Below are 14138 nucleotides of genomic sequence, written 5' to 3'. Positions count from 1 at the left end.
CTCAGCTGGAATGAGAATGGCCAAAAATAGGATTTGTCTATTGCTATAAAATGTAAATACTGTTAAGGAAAAATATTTTCCCATTTTACATTAAGGCAATGCTTCTCTATCTTCAGTCATTAGGAAGCACTTTGAACTTCTATTCTGATATTTGAACTCATATAAACCACCTGTGAATGAAAAAACAAGGAATGTTTTGGTCAAGAAGCTCATGTTTTCTCTACTTTTTACTCTGGATTTTCTTTTTTAGGAAGTTGTGTATATTAATTTGTTAATATGCTGAAGTGAAAAAATTTCTATTTAGAACATATTACTATTTTATATTTTGTATAACGTTTCAGGATTAATCCCATACTCACGCACTTGTATCCTACAATTGGAAAAATTAATTTAATATCATTAACAATTTTTTCCATGTATTATGTGTATATAATTATCTTATATCTTATAATTCTGAAGATGACAAGATTGAGTAAATGGAAATGGGCAGGGCACCTCCTTCGAAGTGAAGATGACAGATGGTCAAAAATTGCTACAGAATGAACTCCATACGACCTTCAAAGAAGAAGAGAACGTCAAAAGAAAAGATGGAGTGATATGTTCAAGAGGATGGCAGGACCCCTCTGGTGGAGAGCTGCTAGGGACAGGGATTTCTGGAAGAAAAAGGAAAAGAACTCGCCTCCCAATAGAGCTGGTCACCCCGGGAAGTGCTGACTATTACTCTCGAAAGGGAAGGCCTATGCAGGCAAGGATACAGAAGAGGAAAGAGGGAGGAAGAAGAGAAAATTGATAAAATTTAATGTTTTGTCAACTATTATACATAAAAATTTATTTATTTTTTTCTCTATCTTCTTTAAATGTTTATATTATATTTTGTAATGATTTAATTTAATTGCATAAATAAGAGGATATTTTCGTTTCATACCTTATAATTAATTATATTTTTGTTTATAATTATATTTTTCTCATCTTACTGTATACATCTTATCTATTTTTATTATGAAATACTGTCATTTATATACTTATAATTTAAACAAAAAAGAAATGTTTACTATCACATTATTTAAATAATGTCCTACACTACTGATGCTTTCACTCATCCCTGTAGCACAAACCAATGTACTACATTAGGCATTTACCTCTGTAGATATATAAAATGCCTCTGTGCTGTATTTTTACCTCCTTATGTCTATATTTAATACATTTTGCTTTTTAAGTTAAAAATTATGTTTTTTACAATTGGACAATTCTATTTCTTAATTTTTATGGCCAGCTTATTTATTATATCTGCATAATGTGTATTTAAATTTTTTTAATCTGTTTTATAGTTTACTGTGTTATTAATAATTGTAATTATATGAATTGCTTCTGCTTCTAGGATCCTTCTGCTTTTTGTTTTTTGTGTCATGTCTACTATTGTGGGTTTTTTAAAGTTCAATTTATGGTTTAACGTTATGCTGTGGTTAGCCAGTGCATATAAAAATTGTTGATAATATTATATTAATTGTTACAATTGTAGGATATAACTACATGAGTATGGGGTAAATTCTGAAACATTGTACAAAATATAGAATAGTAATATGTTCTCATTGGAAGTTTTTTCACCTCAGCATATTAACAAATTTATTTTTTACCATCTAAACTCCTAGGACCATTCTCACTCCGGTTCAAGTATTAAATTTGAGGGTTATTATCTTCAAAATGTTCGAACTCTGCATTAAGAAGTTTACTTCAAGCCCACTAACTAATTTCTAAGGCTGTTTAGAAAATATTTTTGTTCTTCTTGGTGATGTTATTTTATTGTAAATTTTTATTTCATTAATAATCCCAGTAAATCTTTTGCAGGTTTCCAGTCTTTGCTATACTGACAATAAGTATGGTAGGTGGAAAAATGGGTATGCCCAATATGGAGGAAGAATTTCCTTATGGAACTGTTGAAGCGACTTTTACTGTTTTGATCCTACTCATTTCCCTTATAGGTTTGTTATAGTTAATTTTTATAAACATTCTTAATCAATTTAATATTCAATAAGGTTATGTGCTTGAAAATTTTCAAAAAGTATGATGGATATCAAAGGAAAAGACCGCATCAGCAACAGAAAAGTACAGTCTACTATTTATATGAAAAGTTTACAAAAAGGACCACATCAATTGAATTGGAAGTGGGCTGGCAATATTACCATACTTTGAAACATAGAAAATTTTTAATAACAGAGTTAAATTACAATAACTAATTAAAAATAATATGATTAGGAATTCATAAGCCGTAAAAGATCTCCCTAGCAGACGGTATTTAACACGTTAACTTGTACACTTGAGTTAATTCGAGCGTGCTAAGCAGGCAAAATTGTACACACTTGGGATAATTCAAGCGGCATTGTATTTTATGCTGCTATATTTTTTCACAGGGGACGACGGTAGCAGCGTGCCTGTCTACCAACCCAATGGTTGTGAGTTCGAGTCCCGGGCCTACCCTTTTTTTTTTTTCAAGCATATAATTTACAATACTCAATCACAGCCTCCTTCTGAGCATTTATGAGGCCCATTAGCCTTAGGTGGTACTCACAAAAATAGGTGTGGGTTTGATGAATCCACCGTATGAAAAACATCAAAAAGCATGCGATGCATATTACCTTAGTACATCTTGCACGGCCTTGGATCTACCTTGAACACGGTCCCGGAACGTAGTGCCTATAAAAAAAAAATATATATATATATATATATTTTTTCACACTCGAATAGTATCGAGAATTGAAAATCACAATTTGATAATAATAAAATAAGTGAAATGAAATGAAATAAAAATAGCCTTTTATTTATGCAATTAAATTAAATCATTACAAAATATAATATAAACATTTAAAGAAGATAGAGGGAAAAAATATATATATATTAGTTGATAAAACATTAAATTCTATCAATTTTCTCTTCTTCCTCCCTCTCTCCTCTTCTGTATCCTTTCCTGCATAGGCCTTCCCTTTCGGGAGTAATAGTCAGCACTTCCCAGGGTGACCAGCCCTATTGGGAGGCGAGTTCTTTCCCTTTTTTTCTTCCAGACATCCCTGTCCTAAAATAAGTAACTATGATTTATTCTCTGTAATTATTCTCTATATTTAGGTTTAGCCTATGTTTACATAGGGAGTTAGGTATTATGACCGATATCCAAAATTAAAATTTTTATTATTTTTATATTTTTTGCCAAGAAAATGTTCTAAATTATAATTGTTACATTAAAAAAAATTGATTTCTTTTAGCCGATTTAAAAAAAAAAAAACTGCATTAAGGGGTTAATCAGTATTGTTTATTTTTATAATATAATATAGAATATGTAGATATTTAAATAAAGATACTTTTTCTGTTCTATTCTACAAATTACTACCTTAAATTGTAGTATATTTTATTAATGAATGAACATTGTTTTGCTTTTTCAGTGAGCATGGTATATATGATCCTTCAACAGAGATATAAACGACGATATGCCCGATATCTTGTCTATTCCAGGGAGGCTAGCGATGCTTACGATGGTGCTCAAACTTCCACTGAGATTCAAGGAAGCAGGTAATATAAAAAAAAATTCTGTCAAAAGTTAATAAATCCGTTTCTGAAGGTAAAGATGTTTTTTGACATATTAAAATTCTGTACCAAAAACATATTTAGTTTCAAAATATAAATAAATTATTATTTTTTACTGTCGCAATAAAAAGAGTAAAATTTATTTAAAGTTTATTTTTTTGTTCAGGTCTGACGAGATACCTCTTCAAACTAGTTTTGAAGACAATACCGATGACATTCAACCCATTCATCATATAGCTCTTTTATTTTTCCTTGTTGGCTCTATTTTTATCGTAAGTATCTATTTTTGTGAAATCAACTTTTTAGGAAGAGAGATACTGTTACTGATAATGGTCTAAAGTAGAAAAAATATGAATTTGGCTCCCGAACAAAACATTCTTAGTCAATATTTTTTTTGTTTAGTGGTGGTTTATGTGAGCTCTGTTTTTTGTGTATTTTTTTTTAGTGTAAATTGAATTTTTTACAGACTCTCTCGTTATGCATTTGGCGTATAGTGATGGATGACTTGACAGGAGTCTACGTTGAGTTGGCTTTCCTTGACATCGCTTTGACTAGAGGCGGAAGTATATTCGTTCTCTTCATATTTGGTTTCGACATAGTATCTTTTATACAACCTCTCTTCAGGAAGTGAGTAAAATTTTATATAGCAATTGAACAAGTTATTAAACGAAGTAAGTTGAGAAAATATAAATATAGATTAATATACAACTAATTAAACTGATTAATTTAATTGAATACCAATTAGAAAAAATAATTAAAAACTAATGTTACTTATTATTATTTATTTTATCATTCATCTATGTTTATATTTTCTTAACTTACTGTGTTGTTTCTTTCCTTAATATATGTATGTATTGTAATATCCTCTTTTTTATATATAAATAGTTTTAGTAATGTTTTATTTCATGTATTGACGATCAATATTGTTCATTTGTTTTATTAAACAAAAAAGTGAGCAAATCAATTTTGTTCAGTCAAATATGGAGTCATAAAACATTGTTCAAAAGATTCAAGATGGCGGTGCTATTCTGAAGTCAGCAGAATCCCTGCCTTGTTGAGCAGCTTCAAACATTTACAATTTTAGTTATTTTTCTATCATGATTGTATTTACAGTAAATTTAAGTAAAAAATGGAAGAGAAAATAAGTTTTAAGGAAAAATCTACATAAGAAAATTATAGACAAACACTCAAAACCGTTGCGCTACAATCAATGTTTACATCGATTATCGAAGGTTGGGAGTGAGACAAAGGAAGAAAGACACTGGTTTGTTTGGATGGCGGAGGAGTGGACTTGTCCTGCAAGCAGGTGATGCTTTCGATCCTTTGTCTGGTTTACTGTTAGTAATAACATTTTTAGAAAGGAGACATCGAGAACCAGCAGTCATCTAAGAAGATTATATAATTGGTTGGTTTTGCTCAATATAGGATTTAAATATATTTGTCAAAGTAGTAAAAAAAAAAAAATAAAAAAAGTTTAAATCATTGTGCTCTGATTGTCCAGAAAACCCACCCTGGGATAGAGTCTACAATACTCAGTAATTTAAAATAAAATTCTTGTACCTATTTAATATTTAATTTATTGATCAAACTAAATTTTAATTTTAGATCTGAGAATAATAAAAAGATAGTTAAATTCCTTACAATTATTTTAATAAATCTTGAATATTACATTATATTATAGTTAATTAAAGAAAACGTGAACAATGGCAAATTTATAATTAACAAATTACAAACTGAAATAAGTTACCTAATAAATTATATATATATATACACCTTTTATAAATGAAAATAAAATGTGAAGAGAGATAAACAAACAGAAAAGAAATATTTGTTAAAATGGTGAACAATTAATAAGTTCCATATGTCTAAACAAAAGTAATAATCTACTTATTCATAACAATTTAAATAATAATAAAATTGACCAAAAGTAAAGAATAAACACAAATATGCCAGCTGTAATGGAATGCATGGTGATACTTTCCAAAGAGGTTGCAGTCTAGTTTCTGTTATTTTTGACTTACTGTGCCTAGCAATCCTTTTTATTTACTCCTAGAAAACCCGGCAATGCTTCACAATTGCTAAATTTACAGATGTAGATAGATTAATTGAATACTGTTGAAAGTTTGATGCAAATTAATATATTTAGTTATTTACACATTAGATTACTTATTGAATCAATTTCTTATTAAATTTATTTAGTTTATAGCGGTAAATAACATCATATAATAAAAATATATGGTAAAAAAAAAAAAAAATAGAAACTTCAACACGACTCGTCTAATCTACATGAAACTTGGGAGTTGTTTAAATAATAAACTGTACCAATGGGCATGAACTGGAACTAATTTCAAATAAAACATTTGAAAAGTTTTTCTTTAGTTGAAACTAATATTTTACCCTCATATGGGCATTAAATCTAAATTTTACTATTTAGGTAAAAAGATTAAACATTCAGCTTTCCAACGGTTGTATTAACTCTGGAATTGGATAAACTCTAGAGGAGTTATTACGATTACATGAACAATGGTCACCAGAAGAAAAAAAATTCCTCCAAATGATTCTAGGTGAAAATTTTCTAATTTTTATTTTCTTTGAAAAAGGGTATTTAAGGTTTCAGCCGATCCTATAAACAAATATGATTTGCTTTTTCATAAAACATTTTTTTTTTTTACCTACTTAACCCAAATCCTCATTTCGTTTTTGTTTAAATTTTTAGTGAATAAAAAATCATTCAATAATATTTTTTTCTTATTCTTCAGAAAGAGAAAAAATTGATTGGTATATAATCACTATGTATACTTTCTGAGCTACGTGCCAAAAATGCTTAATTTTGTTAATAACTATTTTTTTTTTACCGAAAAAATCTGTACAGCCATAACCTTTCCGGGAAAATCCTGAACATTAAGCAAAAAGAACCATGACAATCGGATGAGTGGAGTGGCATCGCTTAAAGTACGGACCAACAATTATTGATATTTAAGTATTGTATTAGATTATTTAACAAAGTGATGATTTGTTTATTTTTAAATATTACATAAATGCCTCCTTGATTTTAAGTTATTTACTTCTTTTAGAATTGTGGAATCATTTAAATCTGGAGAACCAACAACTCTTCCATCTCTGGATGAAATTCCATCTGAAACTCAACATCTGTGCGACCAGTTTACGACTTATCACATGGAGCCGTGTAGGCTTCAGATTGTTAAAAGGAGAAGGTAGTGTAGTATTCTTTAATTTTTATTGTAGATTATAAAAATATTCCATAAGTATTAGTTGAGTGCATAAATATTTCTTCTTAAATGTAATAATTTTGTAGGTTTTAATTTGATTGAGCCTATTATAATGAGACAACAGATAAACTCAGAAGATACTTTTAATGAAGTACCTTTTTTTTTTTTTTTATTATTAGAACTCTTTTACTCCATAATACATTTCAGAGTAAAGTAGATGCATCTATTGAAGGCACTTCTTTTGTGTCACGCTGTTGTGCCTTATTGACGTTGAGCCAGGACTATCCTTAGTCTCTTGTCATGTTCCTGGTTTGGCAGAGATTTTTACTTCTCCTCTTGCACAAGCAATGGACTTGGTAAATGGACTTAATGACTTTCACCAGAGTTCTTAGAACGTTCTTCGCTTTTAGTGCCGCCCATATTTGGTTCCCTTTGAAAGGTTTTTTTTTTTTTTTTAAGGTTCACTTATGCTGAGTTTCTTTTAGAAATATTTCAGTGATGCCGTTTTTCGATTTCAGGGGCTTTTTAAATATTGCTCGATTAAACTATCTCAAAGTCTCTCCTTCCCGTTTTAAGCTAATATTTCGAAAGTGATATAGGGCCCTCGCTCTCGGGGGGTTTAGCGGGGCGGGTCGGGTGGGGAAGGATGGCCTTTTTTTTAGCGTTACGATCTCCTCTTGTGTGTGAGATTGTGACATGTCGTTAGTCGACCAACCTACTCGCTGAAATTGTCCGTTCTAAAAGACAGATAAGTAAGGCTACCATGGAGGGCGGGAGTGGAGGGTTTCATGCCGTTTTTCGATTTCAGGGGCTTTTTAAATATTGCTCCATTAAACTATCTCCTTCCCGTTTTAAGCTAATATTTCGAAAGTGATATAGGGCCCTCGCTCTCCGGGGGTTTAGCGGGGCGGGTCGGGCGGGGAAGGATGGCCTTTTTTTTAGAGTTACAATCCTGCTCTTTTGAGATTGTGACATGTCGTTAGTCGACCAACCTACTCGCTGAAATTGTCTGTCACTTGCTATACTATTAGACCATTTTAAGGAAAGTTCATCTTATACTTTTTAATTGAAATCATACTTCATACACTTTTTACTGGATGTTTTTTTATTGATTTCTTTGTCTGTGTAAGTTTCAATTTCTTCATAAACAAGAGGCCTATACTGGGTCATCAAAATGCTAATTTTTCCAATTATAGGCACTTCTACCAAAGAATCAAATATTTGAGTTCTATTGTGACAGTCTGAAGCTTTTATAAATCAATAAGGCAACTTTTTGTAAATTAGTATGGTTTAAATTTTATATTTTGTATTAGTTATATATTCATAAAAGGATTAAAATCAAGATGATAATATCCCATAATGCAGAATGTTAAATCTACATGACAATAAAAACAACTTCAATATTTTAAAAAGGTTTTTAATAAGATGAACAATCAGTAATAAAATTTATTTCATCATGATTGGGGTATCTACTATTGGTACTAGTATAAAAACTTAAGTTAGTTTAAAAAGGTTTCAGTTGAAAAAAGTTATAATAGTTTATTTTTTATAAAAGCTAAAATAAATGAGCTTTAAAAAAGGTTTACCAATCTAGAAATAGAATTGAAAAGAAATCCATGAATAAAATTTAATCTTAATAATTGAAAAGCTTAAACATTTTCGTTAAAATGGTTTGTCTACTACTAACTACTATTGCTGGAGTCTACCATATGTGTCATGAAATTTTATTTATTGCTAAGAACTATCAATATAGATTGTCGACTTATTTTAGTCTCTTTTTAATTTGAAGAATGAAATTTCTGAAGATTTCTTATGTAATTGCTTAGCATTCAGTTGGAATATGCTGTTCTTTTTCACAAAACACTTCTTACTATTTGATTTTGAGAAGCATCTTATCACCAGCCTGTACATTGAATTTCAGTGGCTGTACGCTGTACGCTTTTTTTTTTTTTTTTTTTAATTTTGTTCAATAACTTCAGTTTCATAAATTTATTTGCTTCATTATTGTTATTTAAGGGAACATATTTTTTTTCTCTCAGTAATATATCATAGTAAATAGAAGCAACGAGTTCCACAGTTTTTTGTATACTTATTATGTATTTTTGTCTAATTTAATTTGTCATTTTGCTGGATACTAATACGAGGTATGTCAAGAAAGTATAAGTACTCGATTGTATTTGTATTTACAAAAAAATGACAGGATAATGTAGGTATATATATTATTTATTTTCCATGTAATTGCCTTCTGGTTTTGGATCTTGAGTACAATTTTCGATATCCCTGTTCTTCTGTGATTGTTTTGTATAACAAAGATCTGGAAATTGTGAAGAAATCTCAGATATATTTTATCCAGTGTCAATCGATGGTCTTTTCAGATATTTTCCTAAATATTTTGCACCAACTCATCGGTCTCAATTGAAGTTCTTCCACTCACTTTCTCATCATGAATATTCGTTCTTCCTTCATTAAACTCACAACACCACTTAAACATATTCATAGTACCTTCGCCAAAAACATTCTTGTTCTCTGCAAAAATTTCAGCAGTAGTTTTTCCTCTGTTTGCCAGTGAGCACCTCGCACTTGGTGGCATTTCTTATTGACAGAAACAGACACTATGAGGCGTGTTGTGGGTACTGATATGAATCTCCAGTGAGTTCAAATGTCCCCCACTACACACCTCAATGTCGTCAACTTTTGAAAACAAAATTCACACAGCACGACAGCCCAACAGTCCCACTCATACTTTCTGGACATGCCTTGTAGAATCTGGCAAATTTATTAATTAAAGAATCTTATGTAAATTAGCTTTGTTCATTATTTTACTTTTCTGTACAATTTTGTGGAAATCCAACTTGATTATATTTATTGATTCTAATCGTCACAAGCACTTATCTGTTTCAGAAACCAGGCTGATTTAAGTGATTCTAATAACTCTTATGGGACTTTTTCCGCAATATGATTGAAAACTTCATGATACAATACTTGTAATATTTTTATTTTAATGAATGGTAAGAACCATAGCCATTTGCATGTCTGCTACATTTCTGGTTTCGGGTTTCCATTATAACCGTGATATTTAATTATCATTATCACATTTATCTTTTCATTGATCACTGAATAACCTTCTGAATCATTAGTACATAATTCTGGAAGTTGGTACATAATTACAAAATGTTATCTTTCCTGTCATTTTTTAACAGCTTAATAATTTTGCACTTTGCTTCATAAAACTGTTATTAAGAGCAATCTACTTATTTATATTGACTAAATTTATTTTTTCATTGTTATGATAACTATTTCCACAAATACAAATTATTATTTTCATTAAATAAACTTATTTCTGATATTGATGAGGTGTTGGGGCGCCAATTATACTGCAATTTCTGTACTGATTTACGTCTTCTTCAATCTAAGTCTCAGTGTAATGCATGTTAGTTTTCCACAATTCCTGAGGTCAAGATATTAGTTAGTTATTGGACAGCTATTATTTTAATTACTTATCTGAAATATGGACGTAAACTATCAGCTGAATTCACAAGTTTGAAAGAAAGCTTTTGAGATGCATTGATAGACTGCAAGAAGAGAATGGTTTTTTTCGACTCTTGAAAAATAATAAGTTATACACTGTATAGCTGTGTCTCTCAATTTGTTTATGTACAAAGAATTAGATGCCAGTGCCACATAATCAGAATGGGTGAGGATAGGATGGTCAGAAGATTGTATTATGCTAATCCTGATGGAGTAGAAGCAAAGGGAAAATGTAAGGACAGTGTCACCAAGGCTTTTAAGATTACAGGAATTATACTTACCAGTCGAGGCTTAGTCTACCTTCAGATCAGAAGTACTGGCAGTCCTGTACTGTTTTTCTTAGTATCGCATAATGCATTTATGAAGACACCTGGTCTATTTTAGCTAATATCCATATATTTCACGTCTGCTGTAGATGATGTTTAGGCTTCTCATACTTAATAGACCAGAGGTGCCCAACCTAATAAAAATATATATATACAAATAAATCGAATGATTGTTAATAACATGTACAATAATGAACTGTAGAATTGACAATGTACAATGGAGTAATAATTAGTAAAAAAAGGAAAAAGGATTGAGGAGTGAGGATATTACTGAGCTGTAAGTATGGTATAGTAACATATCTAAAGGTTAGATAAATGTAGGTTAATGGATAAATAAAGAAATATTATGAGAAGATGCTAACCTGAATGATGACAGATCGAGAATAAACTTGAAAGGGAAAACAAATATTGGGGTTTAATGGTTTTGGTGTAACATAAAATTGCTGCGTTGCAAGAATAATTAGAAAAGGATATTACAGTTCTAAATAAACATAAGTGAGGTTGGTGGCATTGAACTGTATTTTTTTTTTTAAAACTATCCCTCCTTTAATTACTCATTATTTACTCCTGAAACACCCTATACATATGTTTTATTAAATTAATTTACATTTATTTTGCTTTCAGACTGAAACTATGGGAGTTTGTACAGTGTTTTACTGGCGAAGACTTGGTGAGCTGGCTTCTCGGCGAGGGACTTGTCAAGGATAGGGAAGAAGGCATCGTATATGGCAACCACCTGCTGGCTGGTCGCTTGATACGGCGTTTAGCCGGACCGATTGGTCTCCAGTTCAGTGATGATGCTGCTCTCTTCTCCTTCTCTGATTAGCCCTCGGTTGTATTCACCGTCGGTTCTTATATCCAACTAGTTCCAAATCCTCTCACTTAAGTTACTCATCTATACTTATCTAGTCTTTGTTTTGAAAATTTTAAGGTTGTGTGAAGTCGTATATTTTTTTTGGTGTTTTTTCTTTGCCTAAGTGGTTAGTTTTTTATTTTAGCTTTTAATGCTTGTTATTTTTCTTTTGTGTGATTACTTAGAATAGTATACTTAGTAATTTAATCATCAAGTGGTAAAAGGATCTAAGTAAAAAATTATGATTTTATTTTTATAGATATAAGCTAATTATCATTTGGACCAAGGGTCATTGAGATACACTTTTATGGCATGTCGAATCGGATAAAAATCACCTTTATAAAATCATATCAAAGATTTTCTTAGAGAATCTTTCTTTGAAAACATTTCTTTCTATTAAAAATTCCAAACCAAGACCTCCCAAGTTTCATTTTGAAATTCTGAAAAATCTTAAAATAAATGGGTATGATTATAGAATATGAAACACCCTTTATATCTATCTCAGTTTGCATATCGTATTTTATTTTAAATTTGTTTATTTATTAAGTTTATATGTTTTTTTTTCTACGAATAAATAGATAGTTGTCGATATCTGCTAAAATATCTTTTTCGTGAAAAAACAAAATCAAAAAGTTAATATGGTTTTAAATCCTGAAAAGTATAAATTTCGGGTAATTCAGTATGCAGGTATCTAAAAGTTATTTTGTTCTATTTTATGTTGAAAATAATGTCTATATCTTCAAAAAGTTCTAAGTATATCCTTAAGTTCCTTTCACTACTTGAAGATTCCATCCAATACTTATTGGATTATATATTTTTAGTTATTTTATGATTTATGACTATCATTTGGTTAGTACAATTTGTTAGTACGATAACAGTTGTCTCTCTTTATAAACATAACCAAGTCGTAGGTTCCTAATATAATTAGACAACATAAGTGAGGGCATCTATATGTCAAAAATAGACATACTGCAATATGATATGTTAGGAACAAAAAAAAAATATAATATTCGTATACATTACAAATTTTAGATGTGAGCCAGTAATAAAAAAATGGGATCTAACAGGATATGTTAAGATTATGATTTTGTTTTTTTAATTTTCTTATTGACATAAAAAAGACTATCCCAATGTGATAATTCATTTAAAATCAACTTAAGAAAAGAAAAAAAAAATTACTTTGTATTATTCCTTATATATTAAAAATTCACATCATATTGATTTTATAAATCTTCAATTATGAACAATATGATTATTTTTTATACTTGCTTTTATTTTTCATGGTTTTCAATTCAATTTATGTACCTTGCCGAAATATTTATGCTTAAACAGTATATTTGCTTCTTGAAGTCATGTTATAGATGCTGTATAGGTGAGTGAGAATGTAGAATTTTTTTTAATTTTTCTATTTAAGCTGAACATTTTATCGTTTTGCCTTGACCTGTGATTTTTATCATCGCTAGTATTTACATATAGTTATTCATAAATATCAGAAAATTATTGCTTTTTATGTGATCTTGCTCTTTAATGTCTCATATATGTTTATTTGATATCTTAAGGTTTATAATTATCAAAAAAGTCAGATTTTGTAAACTGGTCATTTTGGTTATCTTATATTGTATATTGGGAGGCAATAAAAGTAATATAATTCAATTTATTAATTAAAATAATATGTCGGGGTGCCATGGCAAAACCTATCTCGAATTTTGGAGAAATTCTTTTTTTTTTACCAATGGTATTTATTACTTCTCTGAAATTGTATTACAATAATGGAGGAGCTCTATTTGTTTGTCAACCCCTCTACTTTACCATCCTTACCATGAAACTAAGGAAGTTAAGAGGTTTTGCCTCGGCACTCATGGTATACAAAATAATGATTTTTTCATTGGTTCTTTGTTTTGAAAATATAATTGTGAGATATTTCTTCCTCTGATGTTTAATAAAACTTTTATCTAGTGTGGCTTTGAACTAGTAAGATTATGTATGAGGAGAAGATGGTTGGAGGGTGTGGTCAAAATAAAACACTAATAAGTTGAAGTAACTTATTTAATCGTACCAACATTTCGGCCAGAATTTCTAGCCTTTATCAGGGCTGAGAACAGAATAAGATAACAACCAATGAATACAGAAAATATAAACAGAATGACATAAAGTAAATAATTGTACAAAATGGAATTAATATAATAAAGTGATGTCTTCTTTCATCACTTTATTTAATTAATTCCATTCTGTACAATTATTTGTTTTATGTCATTCTGTTTGTATTTTATTTTCTGTATTCATTGATTGTTATCTTGTTCTGTTCTTAGCCCTGATAAAGGCTAGAAATTCTGGCTGGAACATTAGCACGATTAAGTAAGTTACTTCATCTTATTTGTGTTTCTCCTCGTATAAGTCATCCATGGTCAACTATCTCTCATGATTAGTAAGGTTTTGAATATATTACTATAGGATATGTTTGTTTTATTTCGTCAGAAACAAGACTTAATTCTCAGAGAAGTTTTATTAAAGTTGGGCGCCACTTTTGCAAAAATAAATCTCATTATTTATTACTAGGTTTTAGATCTGGACATAATTACCAGTATATACTTCAGATCAAACCATTTTCTGCACTTTTTTTACCTCTTT

At 29.9% G+C, this 14138-nt stretch overlaps 1 protein-coding gene across 4 annotated transcripts in view; it reads left to right on the top strand.

The window, feature by feature from the left end:
* The window catches only part of anchor (integral membrane protein GPR155 homolog anchor), a 183877-nt gene extending 170407 nt beyond the window's left edge, over positions 1-13470 (top strand). For 3 of the 4 annotated variants that reach the window (XM_067052115.1, XM_014438380.2, XM_014438381.2), the window contains exons 10-15: positions 1846-1979; positions 3432-3558; positions 3740-3845; positions 4040-4200; positions 6648-6788; positions 11282-13470. In XM_067052115.1, coding sequence (XP_066908216.1) covers positions 1846-1979; positions 3432-3558; positions 3740-3845; positions 4040-4200; positions 6648-6788; positions 11282-11483 — 871 coding nt within the window. In that variant the 3' untranslated portion in view covers positions 11484-13470. Of the gene's footprint in view, positions 1-1845; positions 1980-3431; positions 3559-3739; positions 3846-4039; positions 4201-6647; positions 6789-9704; positions 9812-11281 lie in introns of all 4 variants that reach the window. The other variant, XM_067052117.1, reaches the window with a different exon arrangement.
* Positions 13471-14138: the final 668 nt, after the last annotated feature.

The sequence above is a fragment of the Halyomorpha halys genome, unplaced genomic scaffold (assembly GCF_000696795.3).
Source record: "Halyomorpha halys isolate HHAL.00 unplaced genomic scaffold, Hhal_1.1 Scaffold56.1, whole genome shotgun sequence".
Classification (NCBI taxonomy): domain Eukaryota; kingdom Metazoa; phylum Arthropoda; class Insecta; order Hemiptera; family Pentatomidae; genus Halyomorpha; species Halyomorpha halys.
Note: the sequence above shows the minus strand (reverse complement) of the source record. Positions and strands in the feature narration are given on the sequence as shown.